Source organism: Pteronotus mesoamericanus, unplaced genomic scaffold (assembly GCF_021234165.1).
Source record: "Pteronotus mesoamericanus isolate MK-2021 breed Mesoamerican mustached bat unplaced genomic scaffold, CSHL_Meso_final contig_657, whole genome shotgun sequence".
In the NCBI taxonomy this organism is placed as follows: Eukaryota; Metazoa; Chordata; class Mammalia; order Chiroptera; family Mormoopidae; genus Pteronotus; species Pteronotus mesoamericanus.
In genome coordinates, this window is record NW_026555229.1 from 14,766,205 (window position 1) to 14,786,481 (window position 20,277).

Genomic DNA, 20,277 nt, shown 5'->3' on the forward strand with positions numbered 1-20,277 from the left:
GCCCTCAGTTTTCTCCACTCACAGAATAAGGATGATAATATTTATGGCTGATTCCTGCCTCCCCAACCCCATGTGCAGTCTTGATTCTGCTGGCCTGGGATAACACAAAAGTGTCTGTTAGGAAAGCTTTGGGAATCCTTTCAGTAACATTCTGAGCTCAGCCAAGCTCAGGGGAATAAGTCCCTGCATTCCAGGGGACTTCTCCAATGAAGCAATGCCAAGACTGTCACGGAAAGATTCTAAGAGGCTTTTCCTATCCGGACCCTCCCGAGTACAGTACTCTGCTACCCCAGGGAGGCCAGAGACCCGGTGGAGGGCGAGAGTAGGTACTTCCGGTTCTCACCTCCACCTCTCGAGTCCCTGAGGATTAAATGAGATGGTGAGAATAAAACGCCCGGGGAGGGATGCTGCTGCCAAGCCTGTGCACACGGTCACTGTCAGACATGGGCAGCAAGTCCTCGACTTGGCTGGGATTCTGAAGCCCTGCCGTCTGACATTGGGTTGGCCAAAAAGTTCGTTTGGTTTATTTCCACAAGATGGTTCTCACAGCGTTTGGTTGTCTTTAACTTCATTTAAAACAATTTGGTTAGATTGTATTATGATGGCTGTCATTGCAGCATGCATTAAAAAAAGAAACTTGTAAAGATTGGTTAAGTTTTGTGTAGCCATTTTAATTTTGAAGATGGAAGAAAATACGCACTGTTTTTGGCATTATGCCTTATTTCAAGAAAGGTAAAAATGCAACTGAAACACCAAAAAAGATTTGTGCACTGTATGGAGAAGGGGCTGTGACTGATCGAACGTGTCAAAAGTGGTTTGTGAAGTTTCGTGCTGGAGATTTCCTGCTGGTTGATGCTCCAAGGCCAGTTGAGTTGACAGCGATCAGATCAAGACATTAATTGAGAATAATCAATGTCCTGCCACTTGGGAGATAGCCGCCATACTCAAAATAACCAAACCAATTAAGTTATTGGTGAAAATAAAAAATATGTCTTTTACTTTACGGAAAAAACCATATGGACTTTTTTGTCAACCCGAGAGAAACATGTTCCTCGTCAGCAACTGTGGTACAGTTAAGTTCAAAGGCTCAGAAGGTAAAGGGAGCCAATTATATGGTGACAGAAGATGATTTGACTTTGGGTGGTGGGCACACAATGCGATACACTGATGTGGCATCATAAAAACGTATGACTGAAGTCTACACGACCCTATGAACCAATATTATCCCAATAAAATAAATAAATAGATCGATAGATGGATAGATAAATAGGCTCGGGCCCTCAGTTACTCCATCCCAAGACTTCTGACACATCTCACTGGGATATTTGTGAAGGTAAGAAATGGAACACATGTTGGAATAAAATTAAGAGGTACTAGTATTAGTTATTATTTTTAATCATCGCTCTTGATTCTTGATGTTCCGCTTAGTATCAAGAAGGCGGCAGCGGCTGGAGAGCAGTGAAGATGAAGAAAGCCAGGGCTAACGGTGGGGGGCCCTCCCGCAAACGGAGGCAGTGCTGGGTGGAGAATTAGTCAGGAACAAATTAGCCACGGCTGTGACGGCCCTGTGGCCTTCCCTTCACCTGGAACTGCAAGTCCCAATCCAGCACTGAAATAATCCTCTTTTGGATGTGTTCATTCCTAGTTCTCAAACACACTTTTATGCATAGTTCTTCAGTGAGCTTCCCAGCATGCCTGTGACACGTGACATGAGCAGAAGGTATTATTACAGACGCGGAAAACTGGGCCTGGGGATGGCGGACCCATGAGGCACGATGTCCTCATACTGATGTCTTCTTCATGAATCCAGTTCCCCTCTCCCCACAGCCTGCAAGGCAGCGTGGCTGAGGCTGAAGGCCTTGGGCGTCACAGACAAACAGCAGCTCCATGGCAAAGTCAGCCCAACCACCCACCATCAATGACTGGCACCAGGGACTTGGACTGTGTGCTGAGCCCACCAAAAAGCTCTCTAGGTACGAGGTTTCACTCAGTCCTTACAAACCTCCAAGGGAGAGTGCAATTGGCCCCTTCCAAGAACCTGAGGCTCGGAAAAGGTACTTGCCCAGGGTCAAACTTGTCCAAGCTGTATACGAACCAGGTCTGCATAAACCCTGCAACTTTGAACCATTATTATATTCCCTACAAGGGAACATTGGGGGCAATATAGCATTCAATGCCTTTTAAAGGGACAGGCACTTCACTGACAAGGGTTGGCTCCAAGATCAAATAGCTGCCTTCCTTCCCTGGTTCTGCCTGGTGAGAAGAACACAGGACCATCACTCAGGAATCTCAAGCAATTGTCCTACACTTGCCACAAAAGCCTGTCAGACTGTGGGCTTGCTCCACACCCAATCTCACCCGCAGAAGCCCCATCAGTAAAGTGTGGAAAACTTCAATAGGTCTATAGCACCTTGACCTCTTCAGAAAAAATAGGAAGGAGAATATTCTTTCTCTTCCAATGTGCTCGGATTTTTCCTCTAGAAAAGGCAGCTGACTGCAATACAATGACCACTGGGCTGGGTGGCTGGGAAGCTACATTTCACTGCTTGGCAAGTGCTCTGAGTGAGGCCCCAGGTCCCTGCCTGGCTCCGCTCTCCCCCTCACCTCTGTGCACCCTCCCCGTTGCTAACCCGCTTCTGCCCCCTGCGCCCACCCCCACCACCCACACCGTCTAGCTCATGGGGATCTCAGAACCTCTGTACTTGCTGCTCCCTCCACACAGCAGGCTCTTCCTCTTCATTTAGGTCTCAACTCCAACAACACCTCCTCAGACTCTCCATGACCACACTGGCTCATGATGGCAATGCCACCGCCACCATCCCCGAAGAGTCTCACGAGACACTGCTTTCTTTTCTCGTGTTACTCGCTCCTCTCGGCAATGATGTTTGCTCAGAACTCTGTGTGCTTGTTCCTGAGCTGCTTTCCTGCCCTAGAATGTGACCTCCATTGGGACAGGGTTCTCACGAATACTGTGCCCAGATTTACCTAAGCACCTAGACAGCACCTGGTACACAGTGAAGCTCAGAAAATGCCTACTGTGTGAATACCCGGAAATTCTTGGATGCAAAGTGACTGTTTAAGGACATCGGCAAACGGCAAATCCCTCGAACTGGAAAGCACCCTGGGGCTGACCCTTGAACTTAAGAAAACGAAAATGAAGTCCTTTACTGCTCCACCACCGAGGCATAAACATTCCAGGGGACCAGGAGCTGGGAATGCAGATGCAGAGGCGTCAGCAAAACCAAACATCGCCAGTAAATGGACAGTTCGAGTGAAGAACAGCTAGAAGAAAAATGTCAATAAGCGACTTCCAGTGCAAGAGAAAGAACAGATGAGAAAACCAGGAGAGTGGACCTCAGGCTTGTTCCATTTTCTGAAAACCTTGAGTTTTAAACAGATTTCCTGTCCACCCACTAAGCCACGCCCCAAAGAGTTCACTCTCCAGCTCACGCTCACAAGACTCTGGGGCCCGCCTCCTGAGCCCATGCAGGCTTGCAGAGCACACCACTGGCAGAACAAACAAGCAGGCGGTGGCCTCCCTGATCCAAGTGGCTCTTTACTAGGCACATCATTAAGTCTCAAAAAGCCTTACAAGAAGATGGTGACGAAGGAAAACAACTATTATTTAGAACAGAAATAGAGATGGAATAAAATCTGTTCGGGACCCACTCTGCCCAGCTCAAGCAGACCTTGGGTGGGGGAGGCAGGGAGAAGCGTTCATCTTGTCTGGATGCACCGATTTTGAGTGAACATTCCCATCTCCTGTGTGGAAAGGAGCAAAAATTCACTTGTGCACAGAGGAACAACTTCGTGTCCCACCAAACAGGTACTGAAACAATTCGGCTCTGATGCCTTCTATTCAATCCAGTAAACCTGTGGACGTAAGCTCTTGGTCATGACCTGTACTTAGCCATGTGGGCTCAAAGATGGCTCCAGGTGCTCAGAGTGGCTGGGCGTGGCTGAAAAAATATGCAGCTATTATACACCAGCTCTCCCTTCCCAGGTTTATTCAAGGGTAGGTCATGAGCATCATGAGGATGGCAGACTGCTAATCACCACTGCAGCTCTGATAAAACAGAAGCTTTGGAGGCAAACGGAAAGGTGGTCTATTATCACAGCTGTATGGGCAAAGAGTCTTGGACAGCCCAGCAATTAATAAAAAGGAGAATGGCCTCCCCACTCACTCCCCGCACAGGGTTGCAGGGAGGAAGTTCCCACCCCACCCCCATCTTCCCGCTGCCCTCGGCTGCAGCTTTGTCTGCTGCCCTGACTATGCCCGCTGCTGCAAGTCAGATTGTCAGGCTTCTGGTATGGACAGCAGACTGTAAGCAAACTCTTACAAATTCCCCTTCACCCCCATAGCCCATTCTCCACCCCCAATAGCAATGACTTTTCTAATATGCACCTTTTCATTTGTTTGTTTAATGTGCGCTGCTTTATGAATTTTTAATGGCTATAAGTGCTATGGTCAAATGTCCTATTCTGCTTCTTGCGTTCAGTCAGCGCGATGTCGTATAGAGCCATCGATGTTACTGGATGACATCTAAACCATTGCTCTCACTGTTGCGTAATTCTCCAGGATGCGCATCTGCCGCCACAGCTCACCTGTTCGCTCCCTCAGCTGACATCAGACTGCTACCCACTCTGCACTACCCCAGACGGTGCTGCAAGGATTATGCTTGAACCCACCCCAGGTGGACCCACGGAGTCACTTTTGCATGTTGAGAAGAGTTGGCATCCTGCAGCCTCTCGCTCCTCTCAGCTGACTGGCTGGTCGTTTGGGTTGGCTTGTCTCTGGTGACTAAAGGAGCCCAGCACCCTGGCGTGGTGTGGCTCAGTGGGTTGGGCATTGCCCTGCAAACCAAAAGGTTGCGGGTTTGATTCCCAGTCAGGGCACGTGCCTGGGTTGTGGGGGCCAGGTCCCCAAGAGGCAATTGATCAGTGTTTTTCTCCCTCCCTTCCCCTCTCTTTAAAAAGTAGATAAACAAAAATCTTTTTTAAAAAACTAAAGGAACCTAAGCATTTCTTCAGGGGCTTGTTAGTTTTATGGGGGCTTCTTCACCCGTAAACTCCATTCATATCCTTCTTTCATCTCCTTTTCTACTGAGACATCTATCCTTTTCTGGTTGGTTTGCAGGAGTTCCTTGCATATTCTCAACGTTAATCCCTTGAAGGTTTTAGACATTGATCTTGCTCTCCTTTTTGACAGCTGCCTGGTAACTTTGTCCAGGGTGTCCGGTCGGGAACAGAAGCCCTTAACTCTGCTGTAATCAAACTCTGAGAAAACCTGAGGACAGCGACCATTTCTCAATCACACAATTGCACGGGGTCAGGCGCTGTGGACGCAAAGAGGAATAATGGCTTTTGGCTCTTAAGGAGCTTACAGCCTCCTGGGAACATAGACTTTGCATCAATTATAACACGGACACAATGACCACGACCAGGGAGGGCTGTGCAAGGTAGACTGAAGGATTAAGGGCTTCGGGGATCAAGGTGTCAAGGCTGAGTGAGCCACAATAGATGTGCCTGGCAGGCAGCCCCGAGGGGAGAACATTCCAGGTCAATAGAACAGTACACACAAAAGCCCAGTTTGGGAAAACACAAGCAATCCAGTGTGGCTGGGGCACAGATGGAAGTGAGGAACGGGCCACACACAGAAGTAGCTCAGACTGTCCCCAGCCCAAGGGGACAGCATGTTTCCTCGCCCTTCCCACAGCGCTGGTGAGCAGACCTAGACGCCACCGACACTCAAGGAAGAGGGCCTCCCTCAGGGTCTTCAGAAACTGGGGCTCACCTCAGCTACAGTAGCAATGTACCAAAGTCTTTGAGAAACCCAGAGACAGACTATTCCTGAAAGAGAATCCCAGGAGCATCCAAGCTAAGCTCCTGAGGTGGATGAGAGACACCCATCGGACACGTGGGCACTGTCCCGAGGGAAATGAGGATTCCCTTTCCGGCTTCAGCCGGACCCTGCTGCTGCTCCTGCCTCGATGCAAGGTTCTTGGCCACAAAACCTCCCGCTGTCCAGTGTACTTGCACTGGGGACACACTGAGTAAAGTCATCAGCGAGGCAGTGGGATCTTGCCCAAAACCCCACCAGCTGCTTCCTCCTGAAGCTAACCCATTTTCACGCTCAATAATGGTCATGTTTTTAAAAGGGAAACAAAAATTTGCAGAAATTATTTTGCTCCAAGCTGTGCGATTGCCTTTACGTCTTCCAGCAAGAGAAGAAATCCATACGCACAGACACCAGGCAGCCAAGTAGGAAGGCACAGGGCGGGGGCACCGTGCAAGGTGCGGTGAGGACACCTCACTTCAGGAGGTCAAGACGTCAGGGCAGACAGGCTAGGAAGCTGTGAGTCACTCCCCTAACAGCTGCAGGCTTTCCTCCAAGCTACCTCAGCCTCCCCAGGGCAGAAAAACAAGTCTTGTTGTAGGACAGCAACTTTATCCTTCAAGGGAACTAGGTAAATAGCTTTAGCAAATTTTAAGAAAATGGGCCGATGCCTCCTCGCCTCCAAAACACGCACATGCCCAGACACACAAGTGCACACATGCACGCACGTCCCAATCATGCCCAGTATCTGTGAGGGGAATGCACTTATTTATTAACTTCTTCCCTTTTCATTGTGCCCCACTAGCTAGGTATTTTGGGGACTGCACAGATGCAGAAAGGGGAGGAAGCCAGACCCCAAAGATCCGTGGCCCCCATATCCCTCCAAACTGCTGAAAGCATTTTCCCACACAATCCCCGTGGTCACTTTTGGGAGGTGACTCCCTACTGCTGCTAGGGAAAGGGAAGTGATCGCCCAAAGCCACCTCCACACCCTCGAGGCCTCCTGTTGAGGACAAGAGGCTCGAGCCTGCCAGCTGCCACCCCCGAGTCAGAAGTCCAGCTGTAGAGGCAGAAATGGGCCAGGATCCACCCTCCTGCCCTGCGAAGTGGGCGCCATGTTCTCACGGGGAGAATGCAGGCTGCTGGCCTGCTCTTAGCATCCACATCGACATCTCAGGGCCTTCCTGCACCCTTGGGAGCCTTGGGGCCCTGCCTCGGGGGTCGGAGAAGCAACCCCTCCCATGCTAAGAGATTCACTAAGGAATTCGAGCCTCCCCCCTCTCCTCCAGGCCTGAGTGGGGACCCTGGAGGGCGCGGGAGGGAGTCATGCTTCAGAAGGATTTGATCTCAAAAGCAACAGCCCAACTTGCCCCCCTGAGAACCAACCCGGCTTTCCCACTCTCCGGGGAAGCGGTGCACGGCAAGCCGGGCGCGACACCTGGATCCCATAACTCTTGGAGGAGATTTGCTCACAGCCTGAACTGTTTACAGTTACACGCACCAAACCCACTTCAGATGGGCGGGGGATGGACGCTTGCCCACGGAGAGGCCAGGAGGTCAATGGGAAAAATTATTTTAGTCCATGTTGAGCCTTCATGTTTGGAACTTTTATCCAAACTGTGGCGCGTTCTCATGCTCCCCCTGTGCGGATGCCAGGCCCTCCTCTGAGGCTCGGTTCCAGGGAGCTGGGGACGGCCAGAGGAGGAGCCCGCGCAGGGCCGGGCCTGCTGCTTCCACCCCTTGGAGGCCAGCCGGGCACAGGGCAGTGTGAGGGCCCACAGAGAGAGCAGAACTCTTTCCTGGGAACCCAGGTCACCGGGACACTAACCTGCTCTGGGCCCACTACGATGGCTTTTAGGGTCCCAGGGTGAGCAAATGGTGCGGGGCCGGAGGGCTGGGAAGGTGGCCTTCCGTGCAGCAGGCCGAGTGCAGTGACGCTTTCTAGGGCCTGACGAGGCAGCAGGGCCCATGCCAAACAGATTTTCACTCAGGCCTCCTCTTCCAGGAGGGAATGAGATGCTCTTCATCTGGCTGAGAGCAAACCCCATGTTCCCCGCCCTGACTCTGAGGTCATCCGCTCCTCCTCGGGGAGCCTGGGACGCAAGCCATGGCTACTAGACACGAGAGCCCCAGGGCCCCCAGGGAGCTGGGGCCAAGGGGAGACTCTCTCTTTCTGGATCTTTCTGGACTCAGGCTCTCGTAGGGAGGAGGGAGCCCTTTTCTAGATTCAAGACCTGGGAGACATGGCTAGAATTGGCAGGAAAAAATAAAGAGAGAAAGTGGGAGAGACTCAAGGGGGGAGAGTAAGTGAATGAAAGAGCAGGAAGTGGGGGGAGGAGGGGGAGGAGGGGGAGGAGGCGGAGGAGGCGGAGGAGGAGGATGAAGACGAGGAAGGAGAACTCTGCACAGAGAGGAGCAAGTGCGACCCTGTGTGGCCCCAGGGCACTCACACCAGGTGACCGTTTTGTCAGCAACCACTGGCCTGCTTTGCTCCAGGCTCACCTCCTGGGCATCTGGGATGTCACCGACCTGAACCAGAGACAGGCTCCTGCTGTCTCTGGTGAGACGCAAGCCTCTCCCAGCTCAGGGACCTGCAGGTCTCTCTCAGGACATCCCCAAGGCCCCAGACACCCGGAGCTGCCACAGCAATCTAGACACTGGGCCATCATACCCACCATGATCCTCAGCCACAATCGCAGCACTGACTGTAGGGAGCCCTCCCCCCCCCCCCCCAAAAAAAACACGCTAAACAGCATGGTATCCGACTCCGCCACGCCTGTCGTGGACCAGCCGCGCCGCATTAGACCATCGAGCGGGAGGTACGAGGCTGACTCTTGCTTCTGTCAACCATGGTACCGAATGCTGGTGTCTGCCTTTCTTCAAAAAATATGCTAGATGGGGATTCCACAAAAGGCCTGACGATGCTAAGGGCAGTAGGGCGGTGGCCATCTCAAGCACAAAAGGAGAATGGGATTAATAACTGAGACTATCTGCCAAGACGACTCAATGCTATAACAATGGCGATGAGATGCCCCAAGCAAATTTGCCCCCCATTTAGGTTCCAGTCCCAATGACAGGGACGCTGAGCACCCAGGCGGTGCTCCTTCCAAAAGGACCATATTTGAATTTTAGTAAATCAGCTCAATATGTTCTAGGACTGTGGGTATTAAATAAAAGAAGTCAGTGAAATCTCCAAACAATAAGCTCATTCAACACAATCTTTTTGCCTCCCCCCATCTGGAGACTTGAATATAGTTAACATGAATAAATCCTGTTGTGTAAAAACTGGGGGAGAAAAAGGGAGGCGGAGGATGGAAGGAAATGGCAGGGGTCCCAACTGCTGGTGGAACAGGAAGGCAAAGACAGTCCCCAGACCCGAAAGGATGCCAGCGTGCCAAGGCGGCCCTGGGGAGATGGTGGCAACCCTTGGCTGTCCAGGTACAAAAGCGTCTGGAATTTCCCCACCTACACCCCCTCAGTGTCTCCTCTGCAGCCCTCCTGTCCTTGCTCTTAAACTGGAAGTGGCCCTCGGGCTGTGCCAAACCTGCCCTTCCTCGGTGGCCCATCTGCAAGCCAGGCCTGACCAAGCACCAGGGGAGTTTCACTTCCAATATGCATAAAATAAAATAAAATAAAATAAAATAAAATAAAATAAAATAAAATAATTCTTGCCTCCCCTCACACCCCAATGTTCCTGGCACAAAGTTGAGACAGTTAGAACTAAGAGCCACACCAGCTACAGTATGATTCTGCAAATCTTCCTGAACACCCCAGAAGGCGTGATACAGACCTGGCTCTGTGAGTGGACTTATTTGCCATTAAGAAGAGTTGCACCTGTGAAGTTCTGTGTAATTCATGCTTTAAAGTTATATGTGCCCATATGATCCTCATGCAAGGAAGTTCCACAGGCTTCTAACAAGCTGGACTCAAGGAAGATGGGGAAGACAAATCCAGCATTCTGAGTCATTGAACCAAACACAGTTCACCTGAGAAACAAGCCAGTTCCACAGGCGGTTGTTTGTTTGTTTGTTTGTTTGTTTTTAATGGAAATCACCAAGATCCTCAGATTCCACTGGGACCACCAGCCTGATGCCCCTTCATTTTCCTGGGATGCCACACCCCACACCCCCCACTGGTACAGCCAGGCCTGGTGACTTCGCGTTCTCAGCCCGAGGCTTCCCTGCCTGGAAACAGGAGGGCCAGTTCCTCACGCCATGTGGTACGAGGTGCATTATTTTGCTAAATCACGGGTTCTTCAAGCCATCCTAGCTAGCTCGCATAAACAAGCAGAACCGCCAAACGCAAAAAGTCAGCCAGGAAAAATTATGGTGCAGACGTAGGTACTCCATTTCAATTCAATAACTTTATTGGTGGAAAAAAAGATTTGCACAAAGGCTGCCAAAGTTAATACATTAGATCCATGTGTGCGAAGAAGCAGAGTTCCCAGGGTGGGGACTGCAGCGAAGGCTTCAATGTGCCGTGACCTTCCTGGCCTTTAAGAAAATTGTCCTTTTCTATAAGTAGACTGAGAGCTTCCACCATCACCCCAGGGGTGCCTAACGGAAAAGTCTGTGCATTTAAGATGGCATCAAGCAGTCAGTCTTTTTATTTTGTACCAAAATTCTTCACCTTCTTCTGTTGCACCTTCTTCTGTTGCACCTCCAGGTCGCTTCAGGCACGAGCATACCAAGGCCTCAGGCTCTGTTTATAGCCTATGATGGCCACCTATATGCTTGATGGAGTCTTCACTTTCAACCACAGCATTGTCACCTACTAGGGTTTATTTTAAACCCAGCTTTCTGGAGGTACACCTTACCCGGGGTGAGAGGGGAAGCCTTGTTCACTGCACAGTTCTCAGTTTTCACAAATACCGAGGGCTCTCTGACCACTACGACCATGAAGATTCGGAAAATAAAAATTGCTATCATTCTGAAACTTCCCCTTGTGCCTCTTCGTGGCCCATCCCTTCCTCCAGCCTCAGCCTCAGTCACTACTGGCCTACTGGTGTTCTTTCAGAACTACTGGTGTTCTTTCCCTCTGTTTTGGCTTTTCCCCAAAAGTCACATAAATGGAATCGCACAGTGTGTAGACTTTTGAGTCTAGCTTTTTGTCCCTTAACACACTGGTGCTTATCACTCATGGTTAGTTACTGTTAGTGTCTGTGTCTTAGACGTTTAGCTTTCTTGTCAAAAAGACGAACTGACTGGCTCCTGTTCACCTTTGCTATGGAGAAACCAAATTTTTGCCTTTTAATTAAACTGAGGCCTGGGAGTATGGCGGCCCACCCTCTCTGTCCGGGATTAATGGGTTTCCTGGGAGGCTGGGCTGTCAAGTGGGAAAGCTACCAGGATGGTCAGCCGCCCTCCCGGGAAAAGCCACCACTGAGACACCTGCTGGGGAGCAGCAGGTGGCTCTGGCTGAGCTCCCAGCAGAAGCTCCTGCCTCGGCTTAACCACCGGCACAGGGCTGACTGTGCACCGCAAGGGCCGGCCCCTGTAGAAGCTGAGCTTGCACGCTCCACCAGGCCTACAGCTGTCTTTGAAGTCCCGGAGAGAGGCTCAAGGAAGTGAGAAGAGTTCTGGGGGGTCTGCTTAGAACACAGCAGAGCTTCTGTTCATGTCGGTGCCCACCCCCCCGCCCCACCGCCACCGACTCCTCCCTAATATTGAACGCCTACAGAGACCTGAGTTCATTCTGTTTTCCACCAGTAGGCGCAATATGTCTCCTACTTCTTTATGTTCTTCCTACGCTTCCCTCTCAAAGGGTGTTTTGGTTAGTTTGTTTGGAGACTAACAAGGGAGAAGGTGAGAGCCAAGTGATAGAAAATTAGTAAAGAGCTTCAGGTTCTCATCAGACTGTCAGGTTCTCTTCTACATAAACTTCCTGGGACACGAGAGGAAAGTCAGGCAGGGCCAGGATGGGGGTCCGCACATGAGGCCTGAGAACAAGCACTTCCTCGCCCATCTCCTCCCTGCTGACGTGGAGGAGAAAGGGAATGACGTGCGGATGCTGGCTCTGAGAGGCTAGGTTGCCTGGGGACAGGCTGGTCCCCCCAACTCAGCTCCAAGTCGCTTCAAAAAGTACACGATGGCCATGGCTGGTGCCCAAGCTAATGGTGAGGACCCCCACCCCCAAGAAGGCAGACATGGGTGGGGTCAGAGCCATGTCTCAGGGACGCAGTGCACCTGCTTCCCTGAATTAACTCAGCATTGTCGCTTCTCGCAGAACATACCAGTAGCTCTTGGAAGTGTATTCCGTCAAGCAGCCAGTGAAGCAGGTTAGTAATCATTATCCTCATTTGTACAGACGAGGAAACAAACCCAGAGACATTAATTGACTTGCCCAAGGTCGCAGAGCGAGTTAGTGGCAAAGGCTGGATTAGAACTCTGAGCCCTGGAGTGAGTGCCCAGGCTTGCACCCAGCTCCACGAGGTCTCTCAGCCATCCAGAACATGGGCACCGCCAGGTCTGTGCCCTCAGGAGCCCTGGAGGCCAGGTGCGCTGCTGCAGAGGGCACAGACAGGCTCATACTCACAAGCAGAAACCTGCAGGATCCTTCTCTGTACCAGCAGACAGCAACACCCCTGTGCTGGAACAGACAGAAATAAGGCTCAAGTCGGGGAAGCGGAGGGCAGCCACTGCACGCTTGCATCTCCAGTTCTGAGGGTGGCCTTGAGACCGAACTTCATTTCCCTCTGCTCTGGAGGGTCAGGGCATCGTCCTGCTGCCTGTCACGCCTTCCTTCCTTCCCCACTCATGTCCTGGGGCTGGGGGGTGGGACACTTGGAGGAGAAAGACAAGATCCCTGTCTTGAGGAGCTCAGTCTAACAGGGGAAACAGACGTACTTACATATAAGACGGTGTGGCACTAATTCAACAAATACTAGTTAAACACCTATGATGTGACAGTCCCTGAGAAGACATGCCTAAAATAGTAAGAGGACACAGGAAAACTCAGGGGAGGCTTCCTGGAAGAGGAGGCATGAGGGCTTGGTCCTGAAGACTGGAGAGAACAGGAATGGGTCTGAAATGGCTCTGAGCACTTCTTTCTAAATAAACCCTGCTGTTACTAGGAATTCTGCCCTTTAGAAACTCAAGGTTCAGAGATAGTATATTCTCTTTCTGACTTTCTGAGTTCGTGCCTCATCCCCTTAGGCCTCCGTTGGCCTGTCGCTCAAATGGGAGTTCCAAAAGCTGGCTCTGGCATCACAAATTGTCTTGGGAGACACCTCCATACAAAAGTCCTTGGGAGACAAATTCCTGACCGGGCTGGTGGCATTCTCTTTCCCACTAAGTCTGCTGCTCTCTGCTCTCAACAGGAAATTGGTTTTATTTATAAGAATCACCATTCTAAACTGACCTCTGTTGGGCCAGCCACATTCCCTCCCTCATTTCCCCTCCTTCTCAAGACAGCCTCCTCCCTCCAGAGATTCCTCAGCGACCACAGAGCAACCAGCACTTGAGCGCTCGGAAAGTCAAATAGGCAAACAGTGGAGGCTGTTTTCTAAGTGGGGAAACTGAGGTCTGGAGAGCTCAGTGACTGGCCCAAGGAAACAGAACACGTGGGTCTCCCAGTCCCTAAGCCACTGCTTTCTTCAGTGCACGGTGTCCGTTCCCTGCCGCCCTGCCCCTCCACGGGCTCGGCCTGGGCTCCGGGCAGACGCACCATTCTCCTTTGGCTTGGGGAAAAGTCTCCCTTCTCTGAATGACAGAAGTCTTTAGAGAAACATTTCCCACCGTTAAAAGGACTGGGAAGAAAACTGGCACAGCTTCTTAAGCTTTGAAGCTCCTTGGCCCCTCCTGGCCCTTTAATTGTGCTGGGAACCAGCCCAGTTCCCAGTGCTCCTACCCCTTCAGGGGAGGGGAAGGGCTCAAAGCAGAACCCCCAACCCTGCCTGGCCATTTGGCACCAAAGGTGACCTCTCCATATTTCTGTTTCAGGCTATTTCACTGCCAAAGCTTCAAGGGCTCCCACACAAAGAGCTTCAAAGTCAGAAGGGCTCAAGGTCAAGTACAACCATGAGCAAACCCTGAGCTTAGGGTTCTGAAGCATTATGTTTGAGATTGTTTTCAAGCAGTGTTCCCACAGCCTTGTAAAGCCTGTAATAGCTTAAGGTGAATTACATTCAATTTCTGCGTGTATCACAAGATTTGGTAGAAGCACACCATGTGAGTATTGCGGGGCGGGGGGGGGGGGGGGGGGGGAGCATTTTATTCCCCACTTGCTTTTCATTTTCTCGGTGACGAAGCTGTGTAATTATGTGTCTCTTTTTTCAGTGGTTCTCAACTTTGGCTACACATTTAAATCACCTGGACACCCTCACCAAGGACAATGCTGAAGCCACACCCTTAGGCCAATTAACTCAGACGGTCTCCGAGGCGGCCAAGAGGTCCAAGTTGTTTACAGGGCCCGTGCTGAGCGCCAGGTGTGGCTCAGGTTAAGCAGCACTGGAACTTCAACAGGGAAAAACCAGGACTCCTAGCTATGGAAATAGAACAGAACCAAGGATTCCTCTGAAGGCAGAATGAACATGATTAGCTGGCCCATCTCTTTTAATTAGCTTCTCTTTTCAGCTCTTCCTGACTGCAGATTTCAGGAGTCCCACGTAAACTTTCAAGTATTTTTACTGGTTTGCCTCTTCCCAGCTCCCCTCTACCTCACAGCACCCTACACAGTGCCCTCCCTCTCCTGGGAGTCAGGTGATCCAACTCAGAAACAAAAACCACACAGGAGAATGGTTCCACTCACAACCACAGTGATCCAAGTTCAAGTGGCTATTTCCACGGTGCCTGTTAGGATCCAAATGTGATGCAATTTCAGGAAGCTTTGGCGTGGACATTCCAAGCACAAGCCCCAGTAAGTCAGTCGCTTTTGGCCCTAGACACACTCGCCAGCTGGAAGAACAGTAGGAACCAGAATCCTTGACCACATGGTAAGTTCAGCCAATAGGCTCAGGCAGCCAAGCAAGGATGCCCTTAGAAGAGCCACCAGTATGTAAACATCAAGGACAGGACCCTTTCCAAGGCTCCCTGTAGAACTTGGAACTGCTTACACAACACCAAAGAAATTCACATACAAGATGCAGCAACTCCTCCATCTCTTTTAATGACAACTTTCATAAAAGCACCATTTCTCTGGGAGGATACCCCACCCTTTTCCTTGAGAAGCCATGGCTGTCTAGTAGAATAGCTCAGAATGAATAGGGACGAGGTGTGGAATATTTCTGCACTAGATACTGTGATATTCCCAGTATTCTTTAGCCCCAGACATCTCTTTACATCCCACAAAACAATGGAAAAATCAAGCCAGAGCTTACTAAGGATAGTTGGTTTTGGAGAGTGCACACTATGTAACATGCTGGGGAACATGGAAAATAATTTCTCCTACATCAACTACTTGACAAGATTTACAAATGAGAGGAAACACTTTGAGAAGCTGGAGATGGTGATGAGTCATTTTACTTATGTGGGAGAGGGAAGAACTCAAAATTGGGAATTTAGAAAGACAGAATGAGGCATTTAAATAACAAACTTTAAAAATACTATCAAAATTAAGAATTCTTCTTACATATGCCTGAGAGCCAGAGTAGATCTTGCTTTTTTTTTTTATTTTTTTACATTTAGCTCTGTTGTTAAAACCACTAACCCTCATCCCAGAATTACTCAGGCTTACCTTGAGAAAGGGCTGGCCTCAATCTCAGACAAGCAGGAAGAGACTAAGATTCTCGGTAGAGCTGCACTGATGAGTTGAAGATGGGGCCCAACATGCTTTATTTTGCACAGACCAACATTTTAATTCAGTGAGTGTTCAAAGCACAACTCATCTGCTACTCTAGAGAACGCGGAATTTTACAAGGAGGTTGGGGGAACCCCCAAATTCCTCAGCTGAAAGGTAGAGTAAACATACTGGTGAATGGTAAACATACATTCACGAGTGAGACTCAATTCCCCAGAGTCCAACACTGAAAGATGAGCTGGGTTAGGCTCTGCAATTCAGATAATTCTCAAATAGATCTACTTATCACTCTGTGTCTGAATTATTGCAAAATGATGAGGCAGATACATGTGTTACAAAAAACATCAACACTCTGAACTGGAAAAGAAGTTTCCTTCAGTTGGCAAAACGCCCCTAACCCCAGGGTAGGAGGATTTTAGGTTCTCAAGAGGAAAAGATAAGGAAGAAGCCTTTCTCAGGTCAAGGGCCAAGTCAAAAACTATTAATACAAAAAAACTTATGATAATAAGTGGCATTGGGAATTCACCCTAACTTAGAAAAATCTGAAAGAGTAGCTTGCAACCTGGACCTAACCTGGCGCTGACACAATTCAGGCGTGGCAGACCTTGAGCTGGAAGAATCGCCAGGGGCCAACGCTTCCCACTGGGAAGGCAACTCAAGTCCTGAATTCCCTGTGAGGGTCCCTCCCAAAGGGCGAAGGGGGCCCCACCCCGGGAGGGAGCCGCAAACTGCCGTTTTATAAGGAGAGGGACTGCAGCTTCCTCCGGTCTCTGAGGCTCCTTAAGGGCGCATTCAGTGATGCAGGCGCAAAACTGACGTGATCGCAACAGAATTTGAAACAAAACCCCCCACCGGTTTAGAAACCGGTGTGAGAGGCTCCGGGGACGGGACGGTTCACAGAAAGACACAGAAGGCTGCCAACTAATTAACCCTATAACCCCAGCTGGCTTTCCTGCTCTTGGCAAAACCCTTTACACCTGAAGCCCTGGCTAGAATTTGGGTTTTTTCGCCCTCAACTGTAACCAGGTGACTCAGATGAGAAAAAGCAATGGGAAAATCCAGAGACAGGGCTAGTTTAGGGAACTAAAGCCAATCCCTCAAGTTGCCTTACTGTCAATTTCTGAAAACAGAAAACTACTGCGAGTGAGATTCCTTGGGAATCTGAGCATTTGCCTTTCTTACTCTCTCCCTTGGGAAAATAAATATAGTAACGGTATTTCCTCTGTCAGGTTTGGCAGAGACGAGTCGGCGACAAGAAAGTGTAAGAGGCTTTCCTAAAAGAAAGGCGGGGGGGGCGGTAGACGGCGCCCACAGCGTCCCGTTTAAGGGGCAGCGCCTGAAACTCCTTTCCCCAAAGGTGCGCCATCCGAGGCTTCCAGACTCCAGCCCCGGGGCTCCGAGCACGAGCGCGGGTGCGGGTGCAAGCTGGGCAAGCGCCACCACCCGGGCCGGCCCGCCCACCGGGGTTTGGCCCAGATTCCCCACCCAGGCCAAACCTAAAACTTGCTCAGCTGCTCACTGGGCTCAGCCGGGCCTGGGACGCCTCCACGCGCTCCACCTGCCGAGCACGCCGTTCGGGTCCCCCAATTCCTGCACCTCTGCCCTCTTGGAGGGGTGGGGCGGAGGAGAGAACAGCTTGGAGGGAGACGGTTACAGGAGCGGAGGGACGACTGGGGCGGCCTGACGTAGGTGGGAGTGGGGCTGCGCGCCCACCCCACCGCCAGAGCGCATCCCCGCGCAGGCTCTTTCCCGGGATCTGCAGGAAGCCTTCCACTCCCGCTGGCGCTCGAGCGGGAGGATCCAACAACTCTCTCCTTTGCCCCGAAGCCGCCCCTCACGCTTCCGACCTCACTCCGGCCCTCCTCGGGCCCCAGCCTCGTTCCGGATGGCCCGGGTTTGGGGGGGAGGCGGGACTGGTAGGTCGCCTAGCGCACACTCTCTCCTCCAACAGGTGAGAGGCTCCGCCACGCCGAACCCGGCCCTCCGCGCCTTGGGAAGATCAAAGAGTCCGGGCCACAGCCACCACCTAGGAGCCCACTTACGCACCCGCGACGGAGCTGTGGCCCTGGTCTTTGGTCCGGCTCTGGGCTGAGCGAGGACAGGCGGCTCCGCTCACCTGAGTCCCAGCGGAACGTGAGGCGCACGCGGTGACGGCCGCGCCATCCCTCACTCTCCTGGACGCTGTGCGGGGTGCGGGACCCGTGCCCTTACCTTTGTACCGCTCCATCGGGGCCTCGGCTTGCTCTCCTCGCCGCTCGGCTCCGGCGCTGGGCTCTCAGCGCACAGCTCTGCGCCGGGGGCGCCGCGCTGGCCCCTCCCCGTGATGTCACGCTCGCGGCCGGACCTCCAGGAGCGGCCGCTGCGCCGGGCGTGCCACCCCCACCGAGGAACTCTGCGACCCACTCGGTAGGACCTTCGACGCGCAAGTCCCTCCGCACCTGGGCTGTCTCCCCCCTCCGCCGCTTGGCAGCGCCTTCACGTTCGAGCTCCTGCGGCGGCGGGAGGAAACTAGACCGGGACCTGCCCACACCCTAGGGGGAGGCTCCGGGGAGCGGCCGGCTCCGGCGGGCCTACTAGAGCTGCTCTTCCAACTGCCGGGATGCCGACCCACTGCCTGGAGGAGGAGACTGAGGCTGAGCCGGGAGGCGGAGATGTGCATAGAGCGCCTCCCGCCTGAACCCCCGGGCCAGCGCGCTTTTCGCCTTGGTCTTCCTCGAGGGGAGGCATGGGGAAAAGGTGGGGACAACGCAGCCCTGCCCCCGCAAAGAACTGCCCCAGTTCTTTGGGAATCGTTCCCATCCTCTTGCAACCTCTTTGGGCAGGCGCCGCCTCATACACACGAGGACTGGTGAAACATCTACTTAATGCCCAGGTTCCCCGGGCGCCATCGTCCCAGGCTCTCCCGAGAAGGGTTAGGATTTCTAGCGCCGCCAGGACAAGTCCGGCAGCTTCGGATCCCGGGCGGCGCAGTACCCGACCGCCCCGCGGGGTGGCAATCCGTGGGGAGCTCTGCCGTGGCTCTAACTCCATCCCACGCCGCTGCCCGAAAGCCACATTCCGTCCGTCTTTTGCCGTCTGCCCCCTCCAGGGTCTCAACATGCCCGTCCTCCCCCCACCCCATCTGCCCCCACAAGGATTTTCCTTTAAACTTTTCAATTTTCACTTTTAAACCTCAATCATGGTTTGTGCAGGACCCTATGTTTTTCAAAAAGTCGTCCCCAACTTCCTTGAAGGAACAGTTAAGAGAGATTTGTTGTTGTTCTCGCTGCTGTTTTCCAAAAGACTTCTTAATTCTTCTTGGAACAGCAGATTTAGCCCTGATGTTTGGAGACCTTTGCCCTAGCAGTCTTAGAAATATTTTTCTTTGTTATTATTAGTAGCTAACATCCAGGGAGCCCTCCCCACAAACCAGGCACGGTGCTAACGTTTGTACGTGCAATGCCTTTAATTTTCCCAGGACTCCTGTGATCTGGAGACTATTCTTTCCAGCGTATGGTGGAAGAACTCGCCCAAAGTCACACAGCTGAAAAAGAACAGAGCAGACACTAAATCCAGGTCTGCTGCTTCCCAAACTCTCCTGGTGCTCGTAGGACATGCCAGGCTGCCTGTTTCTGCCCAGTGGGGCACACTGACAAGTGAGAAATAACAACACAGCCAGGGAGGTGCTCTGATAGGCCTGGAGCACAAGGGAGTCTGGAAACTCAGCTGAGGGCCCTGAACCAGGCTGGGGGAGCCCCAGTGATGGGGACGGTGGAGTGAGTGCAGCCTTCCAAGCGGAAAGGATGGCAGGGTCGAGGGCAGGGAGGTGAACCATTTCAGGATCAAATGGTTCTGTGCTTCTGAAGCCCAAAGGGAGAAGCCGAGAGTGGAAGCAGTGAGGCTGGAGAGATGGGCACCGACCTGCTCAAGAGCCTGGAACACCACCAGTGATTTGAAAGCCAAGGGGATTGGGCAGCATTGGAAAAGGAGGTGCCTCAGGGCTCCCAAAGAGGCAGAGAGAAGGGCGGAGTAGAGGAGGCAGTGGCACCAGCCAGGGGAGAAGTCGCTGGGGTGGTGGCATCGCAGACAGGAAGAGAGGACTCAGGGCAGAAACATGCGGGAAGTTCAATGCCAAGGAGGCTCTGTGAGGACCAAGCACAGAGTGTGAGGGTCAAGGAAGAGCTGGGGTTGACCCTGCAGTTTCCAGGGCGACTGAGTGGAGAGTATCACCACCACCCGTCTGCTCGTTTGCTCGGTCGGTCCTCCGATGTTACTTGAGGCCCTGTTAGGCGCCAGGTGTCACCAGGTAGGGCTCACAGAGCACGAGCAAGGTGGACAAGGCCTTGCTCTGAAGGGACAGCTGCTGTGAGTAAGGGTGGGGCCATGGGGACAACAAATAGAGAAGAGATGAACATCCCTGCGTTGCACAGAGAAGTGGCAGCAGGCCAGGGTGCTGTAGGGAGAAAGGGAAGAGCTCACGGCACCTCCAGGCAGGTTAGAGCCCCACACGTTATTTCATTTAATTCCCTCTGCCACTCTTCCTGGTGGGCGGGGCTGGTGAGGGTTCAAGAAGTAGAAAAAGTGGAGGGCATTGCACAAGCGCTTTCAGCTCGGGAAGCAGAGGACAGGAGACAGTGTGGAGGAGACCTCATACAAGCAGGGACAGTGAAACCAGACCAGCACAGAAGGTGCTCTTGCCTTTCTGTGTTTTTGTTTTTCTCTCTTCC

General features: G+C 52.1%; 1 protein-coding gene across 9 annotated transcripts in view; it reads right to left on the reverse strand.

Annotated features, from left to right (window-relative positions):
• AFAP1L2 (actin filament associated protein 1 like 2) overlaps positions 1 to 17,857 on the reverse strand; it is a 92,000-nt gene extending 74,143 nt beyond the window's left edge. For all 9 annotated transcript variants that reach the window (XM_054581564.1, XM_054581563.1, XM_054581560.1 and 6 more), the window contains exon 1: positions 17,783 to 17,857. In XM_054581564.1, coding sequence (XP_054437539.1) covers positions 17,783 to 17,798 — 16 coding nt within the window. In that variant the 5' untranslated portion in view covers positions 17,799 to 17,857. The remainder of the gene's footprint in view (positions 1 to 17,782) is intronic.
• Between the last annotated feature and the right edge of the window lie 2,420 nt (positions 17,858 to 20,277).